Genomic DNA, 25,051 nt, shown 5'->3' with positions numbered 1-25,051 from the left:
TAACAACTCGACGTTCCATACATTTTAGTGAATAATCTCCATCTATTGGATTGATACTGCAATGGAGAAAAGTATCTTAATCTAGTATGTTAGATTTTCGATAAAAAACAATTATTATCCACTGAACACAACAAACGTAATATTAGGTATAAAGCAGTGTGCCGAGTTGAAGTCCAATTTTACTTGTACATCATAACAGAAAAAGGAAAATAAATTCCCTTATTAGCTAACTCTACTAGGCTATTCATTAAAAGGTAGCACCAGTACCACCTTTCCTTGAATCTGCATGAGCAAGAAATTTTCTGTCAAACTCGGAAACACCATTAACCACTGACTTTGATGCTGAATCTTTAACATTATGACCTAACTTCTCCAGTCCTGTTATGATACTCTTAGGGAAGTTAGCTAAAGAAATTGTACATAGTTCGAGTCAATAGAAATGATAAATGCACCGAAAATATTTGCCACCCAGAGGCTACACAACTTTAAATAACTTACTTTCAACCTCAACTGCATCAGGTAATAGCTGGTCATGTAATCTAGGTCTTTCAATTGCAGAAGATATATTTTGCTTGAATGACAGTAGGTCCAGTAAAACTATAATAAAAAATAAATAGTATCATTAATATTCAACTATGGCGAATAGATCCAATTACGTTATATGTTTAGATGCAGTGTACCTTGTGAAACTCCAGTTATGATCATAGTCCCACCAGAAGCACCAACCGCCAAGTTCTCTTTACAGGCGTACTAATAGTTTTCAATATGAGGATTTTTTGTTTTAGTGGTAAAATGATACTGTGTTAACTATTAATTAATTATGTAAATAAATTTAAAATACCTTCCTATGTAAATGCAAAACAGGAGATATTGATGACAAAGGTTGCTTTCCTGGCTTTACGTAATTCGCCTATTAAATCAGCAAACAATGTTGTCTAATAAGAATATTTTCTGGTATACGTTGTATAGCGTAATTTATGATATGTTCTAAGACTTAATCATCCAATGTTAGTATACTCGCTACTTATATCTTTTACAAATTATATTTCAGATGTAGCCTTAATGGCAAATGAAACGTCTGATAGTTAAAGAATTGATATAGATGCAGCAGTAATTACCTTTGAGGGCTCTACTCCAAAACCATTAGTTATATTGGGTGACGAAAAATCATCCATCTGATTATTTAAGACAATACCAGTTGGAGTAATCAAGCCTGAACCAAAATACCAATTTACAGTACTAAAAGAAAATAAATCAAATGTAAAAATTTCTAAATACCTGATATGTAAACTTTATCACGGCTAGATCAAGTAAATTTCAAGGTTGGGTAAAATTATTTTTGTTATATTAAAATTGTACCTCGTTACAGATACAGCATCACCATGGGATGTTAAAATTGAAACGTGAGTTGTACCATATGTGTTTTGCACATCAGATTGCGCGCCGTAATAGCTAACATTGAAAGTCTGATAATCAGAAATTTTCTCACGCAATTCTTCACCTACATTTTTACTAAGCATTAAAAAAGAAAAATACCAGTTTTAATTACTTTACATCTTGGAATGACTTCTCTCGAAAGGATTTTTGTATGTCAATTATGCAGTATCTTCATATAGCAAAGTCATATTCATTTTATCAAATTAAATTATATTTACCTTAACATATATTTCGTAAAATTATTTACGTCGGATACAAAGTTTGGATCACCAAGTTTGGTACGTTGCGCATACGCAAACTTAAAAGCCTGGAAATAATTATAATATTCAGTGAATATACGTACGTACTTACAAACCAATAACAAGAAGCGGCCTCATGAAATAAACGAAGGTAATCGAAACAAAGTAACATTCTTTTCCCTATTCACCTCTATGATCCGATGATAAGATAAGACAGTATCCGAAACGTTAGCAGTAAAGTTGTAACCTTCTAGAATATTCAGTATCGACATAACAACAGGTCCACCAGATGGTGCTGGAGTAGTTACTAAAGTATTTCCTTATGTGTGCAATAATATAACAAAATAAAGTAAAGAAAAAACACATAAACAAATGATTAATATCATGGATGGTTTAGCAAGAAGTAAAAGTATACAAGTAGTCGAAATAGAGTAAAGTTAGAAGTGATAATCTTACCATGATAAGTATATGAAATTGGTTCCTGAATTTTGGCCTTATAGTTTTTCAGGTCAGCAAGTGTTAAGATACCACCGTTACTTTGAACCTGTTCACATGAATGCATGTTAGTGTAATTTGATAGCATTAAATAGCCAAGGCACGTAAATAACTATATAATTTGATCTATTATTAGATAAACTATGACAGAGATCATTAAACTGGATATAAAATGAACGGTAGCAATAAAGTGTTGCATATACCGTTGAAACTATACTCTTGGCTAAAGTGCCAGAGTAGAAAACATCAGCTCCACCAATAGCAATTCTTTGTAAAGTCTCTGCGAGTTTTGAACGCTTAACGATGTCTCCTTCCTGTATGTGAGAAACGAAACAACAGATAGAACTAGATTAAGCGATCAATATGTAATAACTGCCTCGATGCTTGAAAATTAGTCTTAGAATATTGCAATTAAACCTTTGGTAAATTTCCATTTTTGATAAATAATTGCTTCAGTTGGGGATTACTTTTAATCAAGTTTGAATGTTGTTGATAAAATTTTGCTGAAGTTAAAAGTTGAAATTTCTCGTTAATAAGACAAAAAATCATTACTGTACTACAAGAAGAATCATCCTAACTTACCTTGGCCAGCAGTCACTTTAAAGCCATGCCGTGCTAGAGTAACCGATGGCATAATTAAATTCTTCCAAGGAAGTCTAATATAAAAATTGAAAACATTAACTCATATTACAAAGTATCGCTACAAATACACAATTAATTATATAATAGTCACAATAGATTAATTTATATTAATCAACCTCATTTAACGCTTATCAAATTGATTTTAAATCGGGAAATTAGTACTTATACTGAATATTATAATCGAACGTTATTATTAAATTTAGTCCACTAACTTTCCGTATTTCTGATGGGCTAAGTCAAAGCCACGTAATTCTCCTGGTACGCCAACAGATAATCCACCCTATATTTTAAATACAATCATGAGAAATATTTAAAAAAATGGGATTAAATTCTTAGAGTTACCATTCAGTGAATAGATTTTACGGCATTCACTACTAATGCTTTATGTAATTTAATACTTACCATTCTTGCTAATGTTGCATTTCCATGAAACATATCAGTAGAAGATGCTGCTGGTGCTACTTCTCGAAAATTGATTACATTATATTTTCCAGACAAACGTGCCAACATAAAACCACCTCTATAATATAATTATACAGTACATGAAAGTTAGAAAAACTTGTATGGAGCCCGATATACGTACACTTTGACTAAATAATATCGGCGACACGCGTGAATTTACTTTCTTCCTTTTGTGGTGGTGATCAATGAAAGTTAAGATCGAAATGTAGTATATATCTAAGAGGAAACTTACTGGAATTATGAATTTCAATATGGAAAATGACCGGTATATAACTATTTTATTTGTCTATACAACTGTTACTCTTGTCTTAAAAAATATATACAAAAATTAACCGATATTGTCAAAAATTGATCGAAAGCTATCACTGTAAAACTAGCCCCCGACAAATAACTTTGTGATCAATAATACGTATACATATATGTATATAATTTAAAGTATCCCAATTATACGTCATTAAATATGGATTATAGGCAAGAGATAATGATGATCATCATTCACGATCAAATAAAAATTATCATTCGATATTAGAAAATACAACAGTCATTAGAAGAATTGGCCAATTTTTTATTGCAAATAATATTCTTAAACTTGGCTTTTGAAGGGTAAATTTATTGCATTTAAATAAGGGTTAAAGTATACTTTTCAATTTTGATATTATTTCCTCAAGAGATAGGAATTCCAATTTGGCATTTAAGGTTAACATAAGTGCAGAATACTATTCTTCGCGCGTGATCGCGGCCAATGGGAATAAATGAAAGTAAAAATTTCATGGATGGATAAATTACATGTCACTGAATAAATCAGCTGTGCAAGGCTGTTAAAGTAGGCATTTGTTGACAAAAGCGATGACGACGAAGATACCAATAAAGAACAGGGTAGTCCTGATCGAGACTTAGTGTATCCATAAATAATTAAAACACTTACGTTGTTATTTACAATTCATCCGCCCACAGGCACGATATTATAGTACTCGTATAAACATGTTTAAATTTACAAATAATTAACTGTTAGTATCGCCATAACTGTAAATGAATGAAACTGATTGAAAGTATGGAGCCACAACTAACTATGAAATACGTACTGGTAGAATAATTAAGCAATTTTTCTTTTCCAATTATCATTATATACCACTAACAAGACGATAAACTATGGATGTACTATCTACTGTATAATAATGTGTTGTTTTTGTCATAATTTGTAATATAGATTTATAGACAATTTAGGTGAAAGAAGTAGTATTTTTATGATCAGCATTGGTAGTGAGTGATTACTAGAGATGACGAGAATAAATTTGCACAAAGAAAACGTTGATTATTCTATCAAATTAGTCTTCTTCTATTTGTCATTGTAGCACTTTTTTGTTGTTGTTTTCAGGGCGATACTCTCTATATGGATAACTAACTACGAGTATATTATCAATATTAGATATTTAACGTCAATCCTGTTTAAAGTTAATTCGAAACTATACATCTAATGGCAGTATTGAATGATTCTTATTAGAGTTTAGGAAACGTCGTAGTAGAATTTAGAATTTAATTTGGCTATTTTGTAGATGCCATGCAGTAGTCATTAGGGTCTTCTAAAAGGAATGAGGCATGACTACCAGCCTATATTGTGTTCATTACAGTTCTATATTTGAATAGTGAAAAAAAAGTTTTTTTTTAACGGTGTGCATGGACTGAGAAGGGTGATTATAGTATAAGTGCAGTCTATTTTTCTATTAATTGTTGTATAGTAAAGTGGATTTGTTCACGATAAGAAGTGGCTACAACGTAATCGTCATGACTGCAAATGATCCATTAATTAAAAGAAAAGCGACATTAGCTACAAGAAAAATATGAATTTGATCAATCTGATTCGGCCATGACTTTCTTCTTATTCGTAGTACATCAACTGTAATGGATGAAGAACAAATTGGATTTTCTAGTCATCATCATGCCCTGATGATTTGATTCTACTGATCTATACGGTTGCCTCTTTTGTATGGTAGTAATATCGTAGCAGGATATCCCAATTAAAATTGAACTATTGTAAAGGAGAATCATCGTGTCTCATTAGCATGGACAAAAAAAAAATAGCTATGGCGTTAGCAGGGACTTTTCAGACTTTTTTCTGATGAAAACGACAATGGTGTTATTATGGATGGGAGCGATAAAAGGGTATGGAAGAGTATATACAGTAGGCCTTCCTCATATTTTGAAATCTACCCACAACAGCTAGGTCTATCACCATTGTATTCTAGATACCCTAGAGAGTCTGTCAGTAAAGTAGCGTTTTCAAAAGCAAACTAGATATCTATGATCCTGTATTTGATAGATTAATGTATTCGATGTAGACTTTATGTTGTAGAATTGGAGAATTTGGCGTAGTCATGACATTTGTAGTTATAACACGGCCAATAATTCACTTCTAGGAGTAAAGATATTGTCGATTATTTATTTTTTTCATGTCTACCATTAACCACTTGTAGTCTTCCTGTGCAATAACTTGTATAATTAGTCAACTAGCTATCAATAAACGAAGGGGAAGCCTGAGGATTTATTCTTTAAAGGAATTATTTTAAAACAGATAGAGTTAGTATAGTATACTGTACATGACTTACCCTCCTATACCAGAATATTGCATATTGACAACGCCTAAGCAGATTAACGTTGAAATGGCAGAATCCACTGCACTACCACCATTTTTTAACGTTTCCAATCCAATCGCGGTACACGCCGGATGATCACTAGCAACAGCAGCATGTAAATGGCGTCTAGGATTGACAACAGCGTCAATAATTAAAGCTATGGTGACAGTAATGGTAAATATGGATGCACTGCAAAAAATCCATTTCAACTTTCGAGCGTTTCTTTTACGATCTAACGCCATCTTATCGTCATCATAAAGTGCATGACTATTGAAATGGCGATCATCATCTTCTTCTGATATATATCGATCATCCATTGTTTGATCCTGTATTCTACTCGATTGGAGATCACTTCCTTGGCTAGCTTGTGGATGATCGTCTTGTTCGACCAAGGCTTCTTTCATATCATGATCTTGCGAAGACATTTTGCTCGTTTTCAACGTCTTCTTCCTCTACCATGGATTGAAATGTGCCACAACAACAATATCAACTTGGACTTCTTGGATCCTGCGATGGTCAAGGAATCTTCTTCCGTCGGTGACCACTGGGCTTCAAAAAATCGATCGGTCGATTTATCTTATATTACCTTAACCTAGATAGGCTAAACTGATTGGTGTTGTACAGCCAATAAATGAAGGAGATTTGGTAGATGGGTAATAGATAAAATTCTTCTCCCTTCGATTGATTGATTAATAAATAAGAATTAATTTATATATGATCTCTTCTTCTTCTTTATGTCCACTCGTCCAGTCTTTCCCTATCCGACTACCAGGCGATTAACCGACGTCCTGTTTTATCGATGCTTTACTGTATCGTGAGTAGTGACATTACTTTCGCTTACAATTGAAAGGGCTGGGCACTTTGAGAACAGTGAAGTATAGTAGACTTGAGTTTGAGCTAAAGCAAAGGGTAGTAATACTACCCAGTGTGTAAAATAAATGTCGTCTTCGGGGACACCTTGGCGATCAACGACACCTATTGTGCACACCTTCCTATCCTATACCTTGATATATGGAATCGATAGCAAAAATAATGGCACGGTATCCAACCGTACTGCGCATGTGTGCTCTAGCAGCTGCCTGATTCTACAACGACCTTATGACCTAATCTTTTCTACCATCAATATTTATAAAAAAAATTCAAAAATTCATGCATTCCATCTATCTACAAGTCCAAAATACAAGTATATAAGGTGGCATTGACTTGTAATATTTAGAGTAGGTATGGGGGAGATTTTGTTGGCAGCGTATAAAACGAAACTGGCCAGATACAGTAGGGACGAAGTGGTTATTTGGCTAACTAGACTAATGGCTACGTGGCGAACTAGACTAATGGCTACGTGGCGAACTAGGCTAATGGCTACGCGGCTAACCAGGCTAATAGCTACGTGGCTGATCAGGCCAATAGTGATGTGACGAAAGCCTAATGTCCATGTGGACATAGTCCTGCTCACTGCTGTTGACTCACTCTTCATACTGTAGCGTATAAGAAATAGCGTGACTTAATGCAGTATTCTAAATGGAAAGATGCATGATACCGGAAGTGTTCCAACTTACTGCAGTAGACTGTAAACGACCCTTGAAAACCTATGAACATGGCGGGTAAGAAGTAGAAAGCGAACACCTACGTATATCCTATCTACTACCCAATGGATTGCATTGATGACATCCTACAGTGGGCATTTATGTTCTCTTCATGTATGACAAGCAACTGATTTTTAAAAAGCAAGAATATTTAGCTTGAGAAAATCGCCACATTAATAAATTGAGTCTAATGTGATATTACATCTAGGCTAGCAATCAATATCGTTGAGACACGAACATCAACGAAGCTCAAGGTTGTCTATTTGAACGGGTTTCAATCAATGATGTTACATTACTAGTCCAACCCTTACTCGTTCTATTTGGCGTACTTATGCGGTTGTACAACTTGTACTTATTACTTTACAAATCAATCGATAATAAAATTGAACAGGCTTTAGCGTTGCCGGCAACATGATTAATTCCAGATGAGAGAAAGAAATTTGGATAGCCGGGTGGGGCCGGCGGTCTCTTGGCCGCCCGATTTTGGCCTTACAGATGGATGGAAGGCAAGCACGACACATGTCGACCGTACAGTACAATATTAAAGTACTGTAGGGTAGAGACCGTAGTCAAGAATGATTTGTCACGGGAAGCTACAGTACAAACTGTACTGTACTGTACACGGTACAAACTGTAAGGCTCTGACTTTGCAGTAGTAAAAGTAGAATCTGTACTGTACTGCGTCGACTCCGAGATGAGTGACATTAATTTCGCGCATGATTGGATTCCGTGATCAAAGTAGCGTACCATATTTCAAGGAATATACCATCCATGGATACACAAGATGGCCGTTAGTAACCAAGCTTGCTACAAAAGGAATGTCACCAAAGCGATACAACACCCCTCGGGGTCGCCGTTGTACCCTACTAATCCACTACCGCATCGCGTTACTACGCCCGCTGACTATCATCGTTCTCGCAATTGATCGCAAGAATGGCAGCTGCACCAGCACCACAACCGGAAAATGTATTTGTTAAAACTACTGGATATCCAACTCAGGATAAAGCAGAAGAGCGAATTGGAGTCAATGCTATTCTCCTTGGGCCGCCTGGAGCTGGTAAAGGGACTCAGGTGAGCGTCGATTGATAGTCATTCAAGGAGCAAACTTTGTACCCAAAGGGGAACAGATCATGATCCACATACTGTAGGCTCTTTCGAGCGATGGAAAAGTTGGCATCTTTCACTCCATCGATGATGCCAATACACCAACTAGAATCGTCTACAATTCATTGAATTGCCTATTAATTAATGATGGAATGATACAAGTGATCAACGGATTGATCATCAAAATCAACCACTAAAAAAATGCCCTTACTCCAATTCTCTTGTCTTGCCTTAGGCGACTAGAGTACAAAGTGTTTTAACTTCACAAGCGCAACCCACAAGCACATCTGTTTCAATCCTAGTCGTACTGCAAAAATGACATGCAATAGTAAACTAAGCTTAACTCATCTTCATTCCGCTCCATGGATACGCTCAGTGCAGAGATCCTAGCTAAAAGTAGATGCATACGGATTTCCAATTCAGTTTAGAGACTTGTATATATACTGTACATAGACATACAGACGTATACTGTAATATACAGGACAGTACTGTCTATGTTGTACACAATCGCACATTGAAAGCAATGCCAACCATCTCTATGCTTATACATGACGAGAAAGGTTAGCCATTTTTTCCCATCAATGTTGAGATGATGATTACTATCTTATTTGTAATTGGATAGCAAGATAAACTGTCTAAATATTGCCCATAGATTCATTTTAAATCTTTTTTTCAACCTCTTTCCTACACTATACGCTCTTGTTCTTCTCATGGCGAACGCTATTAGGCTCTGAGATTGGCTAGCCGTTATTGCGTATGTCATCTCTCAACCGGTAAGTCAATCACTCACTATTGGAAATAGAGTGTTATACAGGACAATCATTAGCATTTTCAATATCAATGCTCTATCTTATCCATTCAAGTATAATCAATGAAATTAGGATAGCTATGACATCCTTATTTTTCAATAATAATTGTAAAAATTGCCTCTTTTCCTATCCTTTGTCTTCAAACTATTGGCCATATATGAAGGCGATATGCTTCGAGCCGTTGTCGCATCTGGCTCAGAGCTAGGAGGTAGAGTCAAGAAAATTATAGATGAAGGCGGCGTAAGTAGACATAACTAATATATTTCTATTTATTTTTATTCACATTGCCACTGTCAGACCGCTGATGAGATAATTATTACCAGTCAAATTCCTACTGTACTGTATACCTGATGGTAATAATAGCGTTGTTTATTTAGTCGCTGGATATTCGGCATAGGTATGCAGTACTGTACAAGTATTGATCATGCATACTTGTAAAACTTCGAGTAGTATATACAGGACTATCACGACATGGTACAACAACAATTAAATTGCACTCAAAGTTTGTCATTGCTTGTACTAATTGCAATCCCATTAGCGTTCTGATGCTAAAGTGCTCAGGTGTCTATAGAAGTAGCTAAGTGTATCTTATTACAGTAATGACAAGTTGATTGCCAAGAGATCCAACTTTATGTAGAAAATTTTGTAAAATGGACAGCAAGTTTCACTTGTTAACAGTGCCAACTACGATAGCAGATTATGCGAAAATCGATACCTTGCCTTATCGAGCTGGTGTTACAGTTACTGTAGAATTGTGAATAACTAACTTAATTCTCTTAACCTTCGTATAATGAGATGAATAGCTATAATAGAGCTATAGCCAAACTCCTTCACCCATTGATTTTATCTTTTAATTTATTCACGGTTCTATCATGATCATCATCTTATAACACGTTAGCCCCCCCCCAAAAAAGAGTGATTGATGTAAACTTACTCTTATTAACCGGTACAAGTATTGCCTGTGCATGTTACGCTAATAAAAAACGTCTAGAAATGCAGCAAATTTTAGATCTAATTATAATTACTAACTAAATGATTTTATCTTGTATTATAAATAGCTTGTAAATGATTCCATTGTGGTTGAGTTGATTAATGAAAACCTAGATCAACCTAAGTGCAAGAATGGTTTTCTGCTTGATGGCTTTCCAAGAAATACAAAGCAAGCAGATATGGTTAATCAATCTTGTATAACTAAGAAGCCTTGCTAGATACGCTAAAATTCAGACTATATAATCAATCTGATGGTAAATATTTCAATTTATTAGCTTGATGAACTATTAGATAAAAGACAGCAAAAACTAGATTCTGTAGTAGAATTCAAAATTGAAGATTCTTTGCTTGTTCGTCGTATTACCGGAAGGTATTCTATAACAAAGGTTGATTTGATAGTATATATTAATGTATCATTATTAACTGTTTGCAATTACATCATTAGGTTATTACATCCTCCTAGTGGTCGTGTTTATCACGAGGAATTTAACCCTCCTAAAGTTCCTTTGAAAGACGATGTAAGTCCGCTAAATTAAAACAGAATTTTTATGTTGTTGTTGGCGGTGGTTGGCCGTGTTCTATTACAGATTGTTGCAGCTATTTGATAGGTACTAAATCGTTTAATTTATTCCGATGTTATTTTAGGTTACTGGTGAGCCGCTTATTAAGCGTTCAGATGACAATGAAACAACTCTAATGAAACGCTTGAACACTTATCACACTGTAACATTACCCCTTGTTGATTATTACAAACAAAGGGGAGTATATAGTTTTGTTAATGCAGCGATGAGTCCTGATACCGTGTTTACCACAATCCGAAACATATTTGAGCATTCTAAAAGATCTCAACGAACTGCATCTTTGTAATTGCTGGCTCTAAAGATACTGAAATCAATGACTTGCTTATCAAATTCCTATCATTCAATTTTTATCAATATAGATGCTCACGTGTACGCTTATTCCATCAAACTGACTTTGGAAAAAATATGCAATTGCTATAAATAAAATTGTAGACAATTATTTTTAATATGTAGTTTTGAACCAGATACTACAGTATTTTTTAATTGCTAATTATAACCAACAGTAACAGTAGTCGATGATATCATGAATTGTGGATCTGGGTTAGTTGTGATGAAGCTATGGGTAGATTAGGTATGCACCATGTTAACTTACACAGTGATCGGCTAAGATATTAAAATGGGATCAATTCTATGCTAACGTGGAAACTAAATATGATAAGGATTTTACACTGATTTCGATGGATAACACAGGCAACAGTAATTACTAGTTTAACGTCCTGTCGCTTCACTGAGAGGGTTATCACAGTTCATAGGCAGCTAAATAATGCAAAATTGCAGTACCACGCAAAGTTCAACGAAGCGGTAATTAACTGTGATTCATATCCACGGGGTCATTATTTGTCACTACGGAATTGCTTATTATTGCCGAGACGTATATACTAGCAAAACTCGTAGAAATTCCACGGTATATACTGACAGTGTGATACACGTGCTATCGCATTAATACGATTTGATTTCGATCACTCTTTTAACAAAACATAGAAACTTGATTATTTAAGATTACTTAAAGTTGTACAAGTCGAAGCATACCTCATAAGCCTGTGTAGTATATGTCATATGTACATCGAAGCATTTATTGTGTTTAATCTTAATTGTAAATTTCATAACGTACGCATCACATTCTTACAATCAATGACGATACATGGTCAAAAACTGCACGTGTATTAACTGCGGTTACCGGCAAGGACTTTTAAGAGAAAATTCGAATTTTCCCTAAAAAGTCCTTGTTACCGGGTAGTAGGATATCCAAGTAGTATATAAGCCGTAAGTATTTCATGTTGTACATCTACGATGTACACCTTTATAGTACACTAACTGTCATCATCACAGGAATACTATACCAAATATAGCACATATCATACAGTGTACATAACAATATCAGGTAAAGATATCGCACAAAAGCCATTGAATGAAGTCCGAGAGGAATCCGATCACTTGCAATATCGAAATTACTAATGGTTTTTTGTTTTCGGTTCCACATGTTGATTATACTTAAATATAGAGTAATAAATCGAATCCACCATCACTGTACATTAATTATAATGCTTTACGCGCAGAAGAACCGGTACGGATGTACAAGGTACCATGCCAACTTCCGTTATGACCATAGTAATGAAATCGGGAGGTGTAACATCGTATAATAGATTTAGGATACGAAGAGAATCAATACTTCGCCATTCATCCAATACTCTGCCTTCTTTTCTGTTCCCAAGATCGATCATAACATCGGGATCACCTATCCGATCAGTAAAATAAAATATTAATGAAATTAAATGTATCCTGAAATGCGATACAGCATTGAAGTCAAATTTTCCATATTCGGAATAACATCAGATATTCATCTACGCGTAGTCGCAATATTAGGCACTTCATCATGAATGATATGTAGCTTATCGCTAGATTCACAACATTTTATCATTTAAACATAAACAGCGCGTGAGAGGTATCATAATACGTAGACTGTATTCTCAATATACCTAGCTCGTTAAAAACGAATGCATCAGTCTGTACACGTTCATGAAATTTGTACGTTTCACAGCACACGAGAACAGGGACATTATACGAATGGGCTACTGAAGCAACTAGAGCAGTTCCGACTCGGGACATTACATATCCATTAGCTAGCAATGCATGAGCGCCCAGTAAAATCATCGTAACCTTTAACATGTAACAAAAAGAATTTCTTACAAATAAAACTAGTAAAGATACCACTATAAATCAGAAAATGCTACAAGACTTAAGCAGTTCTTACTAATAGATGTTACACTTGACACTTCTCTAAAGTAACTAAAATGAGATAGTGTTGAAGTGATAGTGTTCCGTCTATACTTGGCATCAACATTACAAACCTCTTTCATTACGTAAGAAACTGCATTGATCAATACATAGGAACAACGAATGCCAATCTTAACTAAGCGGTTAACAAGTTCACGACCTATGAATGACATCAATACAAGGCAACATTATCAATATGATAGTAAGCGTAAAATTTTCGTTGATTACAAACGCATTAACATTGCTGTCTCATCACACACCAACATAAATTTTAATCAACAAAAATATACCTTCAAGCTTTGGGCGACTGTCAACAACTATCACGCGAAATTTTTTCTTCTTTTCATGCGCATCGGTTAATATCTTTAGTACCAATGACGAGCTAGTAATAATATAATGGGATATAGTCACCCTTGATTACTGACGTGGAAGTCTAACGTTATATGATATACCCGTATCTATATTGCATACGCATTATTTAATTCATTATTATTATTTTTAGTAATTAATTACAATGAATAAACCAAAATGACTTCATTGTCATTAATCTTAGTCGAGGCATAAGTCTTTGAAATCGATTCGTCAGCATATTTGATCCTCTCATTATAAAATCTATCAATACTGTTACAGAGCCTGTCCTTTGCCTGAATTGTTAAAAATATGTATGTGTTGTCATAAAGCTTGTAGTTTATATTTTACTGTTAAATAAACAATAAAAAATACTTCTTGCCAAATACCTCTTTTTCTGATACATCTGGAGATATCTCACTTATTTGCAACTTGATGTGTTTAATTGCAGATCCCATACTTACTGACAAGGGTCTACATTGTTGCAAAAACCTGTTTAGAAGTAGCAGAGAACTGTTTTTAGTGCAAAGAAGTTACTGTACTGTAAATACCGCAATCACTGAGGCAGCTATCAGTCTAGATGTGCATGATTTTAGTGCAACATTTATCAACATGAACTTCGACAATCAACGATACACATTTCCGCTAATGCTATAAAACCCGACTATTATCAAAAGATCCAGTAACCTATCTTAAAATCGTCATTTAACAACATTGACCTATTGGTTTTATCCACAGGGTTACATTTAGAAATACTTACGTAATACAAGGTTTTAACTTTTGCTCAAGATCGCGTGATAAAACCTTTTGCGATGGAACCTGATAGTCATGTATAACCTATAGATTCGTTACGATAGAGCCAAGAATAAGTTAAAAACCATCGAATAATAATAATTAATAGATAAGTTTATCAAAAACTATAAAGAAATATTGCTAGTGAAGGGAATTTACATCCTTTCGCATGGCTATAGTTTAACTTTTCGTGAAATCAAGTATGTTATATATTTTTCTGAGGCATTGACAGAAAAATGATACACCTTAAATAAAATAAATTGAATAATACCTTCTTCAAGGCAGCTAATAATGCTACACAGCGTGCGTTAGAGCCACAAATAATTCCTTCGGCGTATTGTAAACCCAATTTAATGATTGCAGGATGTATAACAGATGTTGAAAAGCTAAATAAAAGTAGAAAAAAAGTCTTTTAGGCTACAAAGGTCAGCTCAATGCCATGCAAGCAAATTATTTAATATTAGACCAGGAGTAAGAACATCTCTCCTCAATATTACACGAAAGAATTTACCTAATATTATGGGTTAAAGTATCAGGAGCATACTGATATAAATGTGCAAACATTTCAACTTGTTTCTGTATCGTTTTCCGCTGTGGAACCTGAGTGAAAAGTTTTGATAGTTTATTAAAACCACTCGATACTGTTAACAACCGGTAAACGAGAAGTCGCCATTTACTAACAACAGCCACTCTTTGATACCTAGAAATAGTATTTAAATATATCGCAGTAATTTATAAATAGTTTACAAGTTTCCTACCTGTTGTTTTTGTAACGACTTGGCATATTTTGCTAAAACTTTCTGATCATCAGCCTGAAGCATAGAACTGACTCGGGGTCGAACTGAGCGTGACCCTCCAGTAGGTGGAGGTTTGCTGTTGCTTTTCGGTTCCTATGACAAAAGCGTATGACATTATCGCATTATACCAAAGTTGCTCTTAAACTCTCCAATTTGTAAAGCCATAGAATGCTTTAAACATGTAGCATTTAACAACTGATTATCGTACTAAATGATTAAAATTAGGTTGGATTATTTATAAGTATTACAGTATCTAGGAGACTATTGAAAATTGCAGATTATGTTGTCGAAGTAATACAGTCCATTTCGTTGTTATGACTACAAATTATCTACAATTAAATGGCATGGACTGGGCATGGAGTTACTGTAAGAGACCTCAGCGTTGTATAAATAATTGGCATCATTCGTAAGCGGATACAACATCTACTGAATTTTCTCTTATTTTACATATTTATATTTTCTTTTAGAGACTACATGATAGTAAATCGTTATTGATTATCATAAGAGTACTAAGGGTATATCACTTGAATGATAGCGCATGATAATTCAAAATGGACTACAGCAACGCCGTAATATCATAGAAGGGATGCATAGCATTCAATTTTACGCAAGTATAACGCTTAATGCAGAAGGAAAGAGAAATGAATAATGATATCATGTCCATTTTGTATGTCTAATAACGAATAAGGAAATGGCAATACTCTTGCTAATGCAGTATTATTTCATATCATTACAAACAAGCACATCAACAAAATTACTTGACGTTTATTTCCTTGCTTCTTTTTGTTACTCTTGGATTCTTCGAATCTTACGCTTCTCGTATCTGGGCTAGCATCATCTTGATGTTTCTGAGCCTTTTTCGATTTCTTTCTAGCATCTGAACCTTCTTCGTTAACGTTTCCTAACAGAGTAATGATCAATTAGTATCGTTGCCGATTCAATCAATAACATCCACAGTAAGACTGCGAATGATGAGAAAAGAAAACGCGAAGCAGCTTAGTTCTATTTCAGCTGATTTAATTCCACATCAATTTCTCACCGACCGCCGTCCCTCCCTCCAAAAAAAATATTGTATGGTATATCGATGTTAGCTGATTTAATTTCACATGAATTTCTCATCCCCCCTCCCAAAAACAACGTATGACGTATGGATGGAATGTTATAGCAACAAGACATCGCCACTTCAAGGAATACAACCAGAATTCAAGACAACAGCATCCGAATTTCAAGCCTTTTTCATTTTGGTTAAATCAATTTCCTAATAGTAAATCTATCAAGTCTGCTAGTAAGAGAATGCTCTAATGGTAAAGGGCTATGAAGTCAATCCTACTCTTAACCAGTTCGGAGATGGAGTTTATAGACTGGCTGTTGCCATATCCTACAGCCCATACCCGTCTACTAAAACCATTCGATCTTATGATCGATCTGCTGCGTCAATTGACAGTCAACTAACGCCATTAGCACGCTAATGGGTGTGCAGATAATTTCGACCGGCATCATTCTGCTTGAAATTTTAACTGGATAAGACTACTCAGTAAGAGAATGTTGCAACAGTATGAAGTAAATTCTGCTCTTCACCAGCTTGGAGATCGAGCTTACAGGCTGGCCGTTGTCATCTCCTCATACCCGTCTATTAAAAGGAAAACCATCGGATTGATCCACTGAGACAGTCAACTAACGCCAAGCAATTAGCACGCTGATGTCGTCCAGATCATTTGGACTAGCATCGTTGTACTTGAAATTTTAACTGGATAAGACTGCTCAGTAAGAGAGCATTCCAACAGTAAAGGACTATGAAGTAAATCCTGCTCTTCACTAACTCGGAGATCGAGCTTATAAACTGGCTGCTGTCATCTACTCATACCCGTCTACCAAAACGAAAACCATTGGATCGATCCACTGAGACAGTCAAGTAAACGCCAAGCAATTAGCACGCTCATGTCGTCCAGATCATTTGGACTGGCATCGTTCTACTAGAAATTTTAACTGGATAAGACTACTCAGTAAAAGAATATTCCAACAAGTAGGACTATGAAGTAAATCCTGCTCTTCACTAACTCGGAGATCGAGCTTATAAACTGGCTGCAGCCATCTCCTCATATCCATCTACCAAAACGAAAACCATTGGATTGATCCACTACGACAATCCACTAACACCAACGCTAATGGCGTCTTGAAAATTGGGACCAGTATCGTTCTACTTGAAATTTTAACTCGATACAACTACTCCTACACAGAATTATTTGACTACCCTCTATCCTAGCAACACCTTCGAGCTTTTCTATCCATTTTTACCTTCGTTCCTATGTGCTTTGGCTTCCATTTTGCTTTGGATAAGCTGATTTCAATGTTTATGCAGCCCAGTTAAGGACAACGACAGCCGCCTGATTGCCTCCAGAAGTCACTAGTGCCGTACTTCCTTTTCCCACATTGCTGGTCTATGTCCTGTATCCAATCATCCAGTACGGACAGACGGCCTTGGGTGATAGACCGTCAGCGAGTGTGGTCAGCGACAATAGTAGTAATAGAGTTTTTTTACTGCTGTTTGGGGCCATATACGATAGGCGTTGATCGTCCAGACTTTAGAATACGATAGTAAATCTGTATCCAAGTTGCTTTCGCAACCCGGCAACGGATCAATATGATAAATCATGATATAGTCAATATTGGTAATCCTTATCCTTCCTTACGTATATAATATATAATAAATACTCGCTACAGACTAGGAAAATCAAAGTAGTAAATCTGTATCCAAGTTGCTTTCGCAACCCGGCAACGGATCAATATGATAAATCATGATATAGTCGATATTGGTAATCCTTATCCTTCCTTACGTATATAATATATAATAAATACTCGCTACAGACTAGGAAAATCAAAGTAGTAAATCTGTATCCAAGTTGCTTTCGCAACCCGGCAACGGATCAATATGATAAATCATGATATAGTCGATGTTGGTAATCCTTATCCTTCCTTACGTATATAATATATAATAAATACTCGCTACAGACTAGGAAAATCAATGCGAAAGTTATTGTAATAACTATCGGTAGTACCCGTCCTGCGAACGACTAATTTATCTAACTAAATCAATTTATCCAGCTTGCATTCTTCAGTATAGCTCACACTTGAGTTGGCATTATTGGCCAGATACATTTTATTGGACTAAAATTGAACAGAGTGAGTAGGCAAAGATTATATTTAGTTACAGCATGAATGTTACCTGTGCTTCTATATTGGGATGATGATACTGCGTGAAGTGCAATTTTTTGCTAATGTTGCGGAGAAGTTGAGGATTGCACCTGTGGGACTTTATTTCGCGGCTAGGGAAATGCTATCATTGTAAAACAAACTTCCTATATATGCAAGGATTTCCAGTTTCAAGGGATCCAATTCGATGCATATCACTCAGCTGTATGCGGATCCTAGCTCAATATAATCTCTAAAGCTCTCAAAGTCGCTTAGTAAATTCTCTTTCCTCTATCCATATCAATACGTAACTTAACTACATTCTTTTGTATGTTCAATTGGCCAAATTCGGGCAGATATAACACCATAGCATGGTCTTCTTCTAGTGGCCCATCACTGTAGTCAAGGCTTCCAAGACTCAATGATGACTAATAACTCGCAATAGAATTTATTTTACAAACACTGTTGAAGATATTGCAAATAAAAAATTTCTACTAATAAATCCATATTATCACATTACTGTTCGGTTATGTATAGTGGAATACTTAATGACTGCGCAATGAATAGCACACTCTATTCAGCCAAGTAACAAGGAGGCATCATCAACCGGTTCAATAACCAAACAACTTCAAAACATAAACTTTATTTAATTGTCACTCCAAGTTACCATATACGTGCATATAATATAACTATATATTACAACGTAAAATTAGAACTGCAATATTTTTATGGTGAACATGATTTACAATACGTTAATTACAATGTTATACGAATACAAATGACGTAGCATATTTATACGTGTATGTACAGTACAGCATAATTATTTTATACAGTGTACTTCGCACTAGTTCGTAGGTGTAGAATGCAATCTGCAACTATTTATAATTTACAGATTAAAAATGAACAATGTTGTCATAACCTCAAATCATGATTGATCTAAGTCTGAAAATTTATCCTCACAATAATAACAAACCAATAATATGACTATATCATACGTCACCAACTTCGAATAACAGCTCCGTTTATCGACAAATCGAACTAACATTAAATAAATTACATTTTTAAGTCTATTCTTTTGCTGTTTTCTCATATATTACAACATATACTCAACACGAAATTAACCAATAATTCTAGATCAATTATAGAAGTAAGCAAGATAACGTCCATTTCAGACTTCAAAGAAACTTTCACTATATACAATAAATATACTATAGGATATAACAAAAGTCATAATCAAATCAATTGCTTTACAAATACTATCAATACAAAGCTTTGATGTACTCATAGTCAACATAAATTGCCTTATTTGCCACCAAATTCTAGGCGTTATCAGTATCGAAATAACGTAAGCAGATGCTGGTTACTGATATTACAAGAACTTCAATTTTAATTGTATTTAGGTTACGTTGTAGATTCCATTATCAATATCAAAGCCTACCTACTTGTGACGTCTAAATAGTATGTTAATGTAGCGTGCTAAACCTCTTTCAGTAGGCAACTGACGAAATCGGATAACTTCCATAAAAGGCATACTTTACAAGTGTGTCAGGCAGTCTACAATGCAATCTCTTATTCGACGACGTAAATCTTCGTTACCATGAGTTATGACATGCGTGCAATCATCTTCTAGCATTATGTGAGCATCTTCTGCATTTTCAGAATTCTATCAGCAGCCATGATTTTAAAATATTAAAAATTAACGTCACTTATAAGAATTAGTAATAGCTTACGAAATCTATTTACACTAGACATTCCTAACAGAATCATTAATACACTCGTACACAATATATATATATATGTTAAATATTGGTATTGACAGGTATTCCCAAAGTCTATATATAGATACTAACCATAAATATTGAATAACCAGCGACAGTTCTTTCCGATGAAATGTTCGACATTCCCAACTGCATTTCAAAATATTAAATAAATGGTTTCAAGTTTCTATTACTAAGTTATAAAAGATGCAGCATAGCCGAAGCACTATACGTAAAAGTAGTAACCTTAGAAAGTCGACTCAACAATTCATCTACCGCAATTTTCCCGCATAGATAGTCGTTGTGATCCTCTACTATATTTTTACTGTAATAAAACGACGGACTTAGGTGACAGTTTCAATATGTTATTGCAGGGTATCAAATAACATTACAAAGCAAGCACGCTTACCTATCATTCACTTCAAGGGTGTGCTTATTGTCACACACATGCAATGATCCTCTCACGGAAGCAATTAAAGTTGAATTGTTTACTTCTGATAAATGCAGCTGGCTTGCTAACTAACAAAAAATGTTATTCGTAATAAGAAATATAGACTATACAAAGTTGCAAGTAGCACAGGAATCTATTATGAAATCAAAATTTTTCTAGGATACCTCATTACTAATGACAACTTTTTCATACTGTCTTTTTAACGGCAAAGCTAAAACATCACCTTTATTATACGGGTGGGTAGGAACACTCTAAAACACGACAGAAACAACTTACGAACAGGACAAATACAAATTCATACCAGATTGCAATATTATTGCCTTATATTGTAGGTATAATGAAATCTCACCGCGTTAACGTAATGTTCAATTCGACGACCAAATGCGTCATAAGGCCTGACATAGCTCTCAGGTAAAACTAAACGTTGTGGCTTTAACAAAAGTATCAACGTTATTAAGATAGTAAATAGTTAAAATTATTTTTTATGAATTTCAGGCTGTTTACACCCGACTCGTAAGTAAATGCCTGACAATCATACAGCATACCTTTATATCTTGAAGTAACTTGTTGACCTGATTAAAATTTAACCGATGATCGATGGGACAGTAAAATGCCTAAAGAATAACAATGTATTCATTACGTGTCAAAAGTATCTACAGAATTTACCATTAGATACCTACTTTCATACTAAGTGGTTGAAACGGTGCTAGGGCGTCTTCGTAAGGGAAATCCGGTTCTATATTTGTATATCAAAAGATTTAACTTCAAGGTTAGCACAAGTGTTACATACAATAATATACTGTAAATTTAGTCGTTAATAGTAATCATTTCGAATACTGTACAACAGTATAGTATCCAACCCGTACCAATGAACGTACCTATAAAAATCACAGAACTTTTTTCGTCGTTTCTCCACATTTCCATAAAATGAACAGCGTCACCAATCCGTAAGCAAGGATGTCCAGCAAAAACGACACATGGCTGACTAAACACATCTCCAAAGCCATCTATAGTATGTAAAAATAAATTTTAGTCCGTTATTTAGTCCACTGCTTGGTATTAATTCTTAGAGATTAAAATTACCTTGTAAATTAGGGAAATGTTGCAACCTTTTCGTCTTGACCAACTGTAAAATAGGAGGGCATTAAAAATCTTAATATTTACCACTCCTTTTTAACAAATTAACGTTATATAGTATAAATCGTTATAAGCTTAATGTTACATCGGCGTGGATGAAAGGTGGCTCAGGTAAATAGACTTTATCTTGCTTCGTGTTGCAAAGCCTGGTACCCAGACATCGAAATATGTAGTAAACGGAATATAAAAATAGTTTATATGAAGTAAATGGTTTTAATTCACGGAATTTTAATATTGTGTATAAATTACCATTCCCCATAAATATTGGAGAAAGCCAAAGAACTATCAGCTACAGGGGAAATAAAATAAATTGGTATATTCCCGAGACCTGATTGATCCATGAACGTGCACAAGCATTCTAGTAAGTCGTAAATAATTCCCTATAAAATAGCGACAACATAAGTTTTCTTACTAAAGGTGAATTAATATATATATGTGTTGTAATATACGTGTCATAATATTTAGCTAAATCACCGTTGGATAACTTGGAATCAAAACGTTCCCACCATTTTTTAGGGTAAAAGCTATTTGAATGATGCGAAGATAAAAAATTAATAAGATATTCATGACTTTACAAGTACACATGAAAACATACCCAAATTGTTGCATAGTTCCGTTACAAGTTGATCGGGATTTGCATATGGCACTTGACTTAAACCAGTTAAAATAACAATATCACTTTTCTTCAAAGCTTCTTGATCTAAGGGCTATACCAAAGAATTAAACAAAAATGCATGTTAATAGCACATTCAATAAAATTTCAGGTGAACAGTACAAATTGTAACGGATTAAATTAAGCCGTACCATAGGGTGTGTACTAAAGATAGATGAGCAAGATAGGTAACTGATCTAAAAATACGATAAAACAACATTAGAAAGAAGTTTGTAGGTTATACCTCTATCATGATAAAATAATGCCTTGCAATTATCTAGACTGGTCAGTCAAAATTTTACAATTATTACAACTTATGTACTTTTTCATATGGAGATTCTAATATCCAATTGCTACTTCCCAAACAAAATCCAGAGCTTAAAGCGGTAACATTAAATGCTCCAAATAAGTCCTGTGTCGTTAAGTAAACATAGCCACTGTTATCTAAAAGAATTTTATCTAACTAACTTAAGCCACCTTACTAATTTCTCAAGATGTCGGACAGCTTGAACTTTAGACAAACAAGCTTCAACTTCTTTAATGCTGTAAATTGTAGGTTTATAATCATAGAAATAGATTACAATAAATATATATTATTACAGGTCTCAGCCAACAGAGATATAAGTATTACTATTTAGTACAACTTACGTATATATCGATTTCCACGCAGCGATATCTCCAAACTGATTTAGAGGCGATGGAAGAAATCTATTGTAAAAATTCAATAGTAATAATTTTCATTTTTAAAAGCCATTAAACTAAATAATGTATCATTAATTGGCAATGCGATTATGAAAGTTGTACCTAATAATGTCAGGTTGTTTCCATTCATTAATAGAATTAGATTTCGAAACACGTTCGTTATAAAATACCAATTCTTCCATTAACAATCTTAATAATAATAATAATAAAATTATCCTAATTTAATATAACTAATAGGTAAACATATCAAATTCATCACAGCCGACGCTAATCACATGAGAATTATTTCGGTCAGATACTAACTTTCCCATTTGCAATGTTGGCTCAGTCGCATAGATTTTCCCGTGAAATTCGCATCGCTGAGATAATAATTTAAATTGTATAAAAACAAGTCAAGTGGCAGCAGGTAGATGTGAAATAGCAAAACTATTACTATAACGAACTATAAGTATAATGTACGGACAAACCTCAGTAATGTATGGTAAAGCCAACATACAATAAAAGTTCGATATCAATATTGCATCAAGATTTAAGAGATCCAAGAAACCCATCTATTGAACCAATATTAGTATACGTATTTACAATATTTGTATATCTTGAATTATTTTCACATCATGCTGTACGTAGTTACGTAATGCAATGCCATGATAAGTAAAGCTTATATAATAATAGTCTCGTCATGTAGTATCGAAACCGTTAAGTGCAAAGAGCGCGCATAAGCTTGCATACGTACAGACACAGTTCTCTCTTTAGTTAAAAGCACAAACGGTTATAAGTATGAAATGTTGAGTTCACCTACCTCCGGTAAACGAAATTCCGGCATACTATCGATAAACGGTATACCATTAATATCTTTAATAACCTAGATATATTAAATAATATTAGCATTAGTACCTGGATATTGCTGCAAGTTATACACTATATATATACTAGTCGATCCCTCGTTTGTTATACTTCACGTGCTATACTTGTACCTTTACTTTATTTAACATGCAATACTTCAAATAAACTAATCTTAGCTGATAACATAGCTAGGATTTAGTCAGTAGGCGAATTACTATATCAATAGGATTATAATTGATCTCTATGACTATCAGAAATACTCCTCCAAGCGACAGCCAGTTATCAACTAAGTATAAGTCATGCAGTATGTGGTAACAAATTTTACAAAAAAGAACAACACCATCATTTGAAGCTATGAAAGCTGTAGTGCATACTGCATCTATTAATTATTAACCTTAATCGACGAGATAAACTGAAGTCATGATAAAATCGTCCTCAATCAATTGCCACAACGATATCTGCGACCGAATGATCGGTTCTGTTCAATACTGATTATTGATCTACAGTATTCTCAAATCTTTTATTAGATCTTTATGACTGAGTTCAAATGTTGCATTGATTAGTAACCCTATAAACTATTTTGTGACACTTTCCTATGCAGAAAGAATCATATGTATCATAATAGTACTATAAGCTTTAAATAGCACTGTATTATGCCTCCACACTACCGAGGCCTACCGCTGTAGCGTAATGACGACTATCTCCAAAATAAGCTACAAATTAATATAGAAATGATAATTATATCATTGACTATGCGGATTGGCTCTGAATTACACATTCAAATTAATATGGCTAACAAGATACACTGGTAAAATGCAATTGGATGATCCATTGTAGTCTCATTACCTTGCTCTTCATAAACTGATTGTTCCAATTTCTGCAGCTTGATAATCTTTCACTAATTACAACAACAAGACATTAGTTTCAAGTCTTCCAATAGCGTTGGATATCATCCATTCTATTTACTTTAAGTTACAATACTGCAAGTAAAATAAATGATGGAAGTCACCTTGTAACTACGGGAACAGGTAAAAAGTGCAGCGCTGGAACCATGCTCAAGCTGCAATCTAGCATGACGGTTATTTGCCGATGTTGAACCACTGAACATGGCGCCGATGCATGACCTGACAAGCAGTA

General features: G+C 34.5%; 4 protein-coding genes across 4 annotated transcripts; 1 reads left to right on the top strand and 3 right to left on the bottom strand.

The window, feature by feature from the left end:
• Positions 1-247: 247 nt before the first annotated feature.
• On the bottom strand, positions 248-6,147 carry TRIADDRAFT_31903 (uncharacterized protein; the record flags this gene model as incomplete). The annotated part of the gene is made up of 15 exons (XM_002117032.1): positions 248-405; positions 499-597; positions 681-750; positions 842-910; positions 1,119-1,239; positions 1,360-1,512; positions 1,656-1,744; positions 1,865-1,995; positions 2,133-2,220; positions 2,375-2,485; positions 2,589-2,674; positions 2,754-2,827; positions 3,026-3,093; positions 3,216-3,333; positions 5,879-6,147. The coding sequence occupies 15 exons, from the start codon at positions 6,145-6,147 to the stop codon at positions 248-250; spliced, it is 1,704 nt and encodes a 567-aa protein (XP_002117068.1).
• A 2,274-nt stretch (positions 6,148-8,421) lies between these two features.
• On the top strand, positions 8,422-11,258 carry TRIADDRAFT_50996 (uncharacterized protein; the record flags this gene model as incomplete). The annotated part of the gene is made up of 8 exons (XM_002117117.1): positions 8,422-8,454; positions 8,488-8,559; positions 9,320-9,365; positions 9,565-9,641; positions 10,460-10,573; positions 10,667-10,761; positions 10,837-10,909; positions 11,037-11,258. The coding sequence occupies 8 exons, from the start codon at positions 8,422-8,424 to the stop codon at positions 11,256-11,258; spliced, it is 732 nt and encodes a 243-aa protein (XP_002117153.1).
• A 1,246-nt stretch (positions 11,259-12,504) lies between these two features.
• Positions 12,505-15,219, bottom strand: TRIADDRAFT_31911 (uncharacterized protein; the record flags this gene model as incomplete). The annotated part of the gene is made up of 10 exons (XM_002117031.1): positions 12,505-12,707; positions 12,949-13,129; positions 13,321-13,406; positions 13,537-13,628; positions 13,760-13,890; positions 13,984-14,086; positions 14,355-14,431; positions 14,658-14,772; positions 14,898-14,986; positions 15,145-15,219. Coding segments are annotated over 10 exons (1,152 nt in total), but the record flags the coding sequence as incomplete, so codon positions are not given.
• Positions 15,220-20,534: 5,315 nt separating this feature from the next.
• Positions 20,535-25,051, bottom strand: TRIADDRAFT_32062 (uncharacterized protein; the record flags this gene model as incomplete). Its single annotated transcript, XM_002117030.1, has 21 exons — positions 20,535-20,648; positions 20,745-20,831; positions 20,930-21,010; positions 21,126-21,194; positions 21,261-21,316; positions 21,459-21,587; positions 21,664-21,706; positions 21,803-21,863; positions 21,967-22,097; positions 22,192-22,241; positions 22,313-22,424; positions 22,522-22,566; positions 22,692-22,781; positions 22,852-22,912; positions 23,018-23,077; positions 23,174-23,260; positions 23,375-23,430; positions 23,539-23,622; positions 23,871-23,933; positions 24,761-24,812; positions 24,924-25,051. Coding segments are annotated over 21 exons (1,659 nt in total), but the record flags the coding sequence as incomplete, so codon positions are not given.

This window comes from Trichoplax adhaerens, genomic scaffold (assembly GCF_000150275.1).
Source record: "Trichoplax adhaerens TRIADscaffold_21 genomic scaffold, whole genome shotgun sequence".
In the NCBI taxonomy this organism is placed as follows: domain Eukaryota; kingdom Metazoa; phylum Placozoa; class Uniplacotomia; order Trichoplacea; family Trichoplacidae; genus Trichoplax; species Trichoplax adhaerens.
Note: the sequence above shows the minus strand (reverse complement) of the source record. Positions and strands in the feature narration are given on the sequence as shown.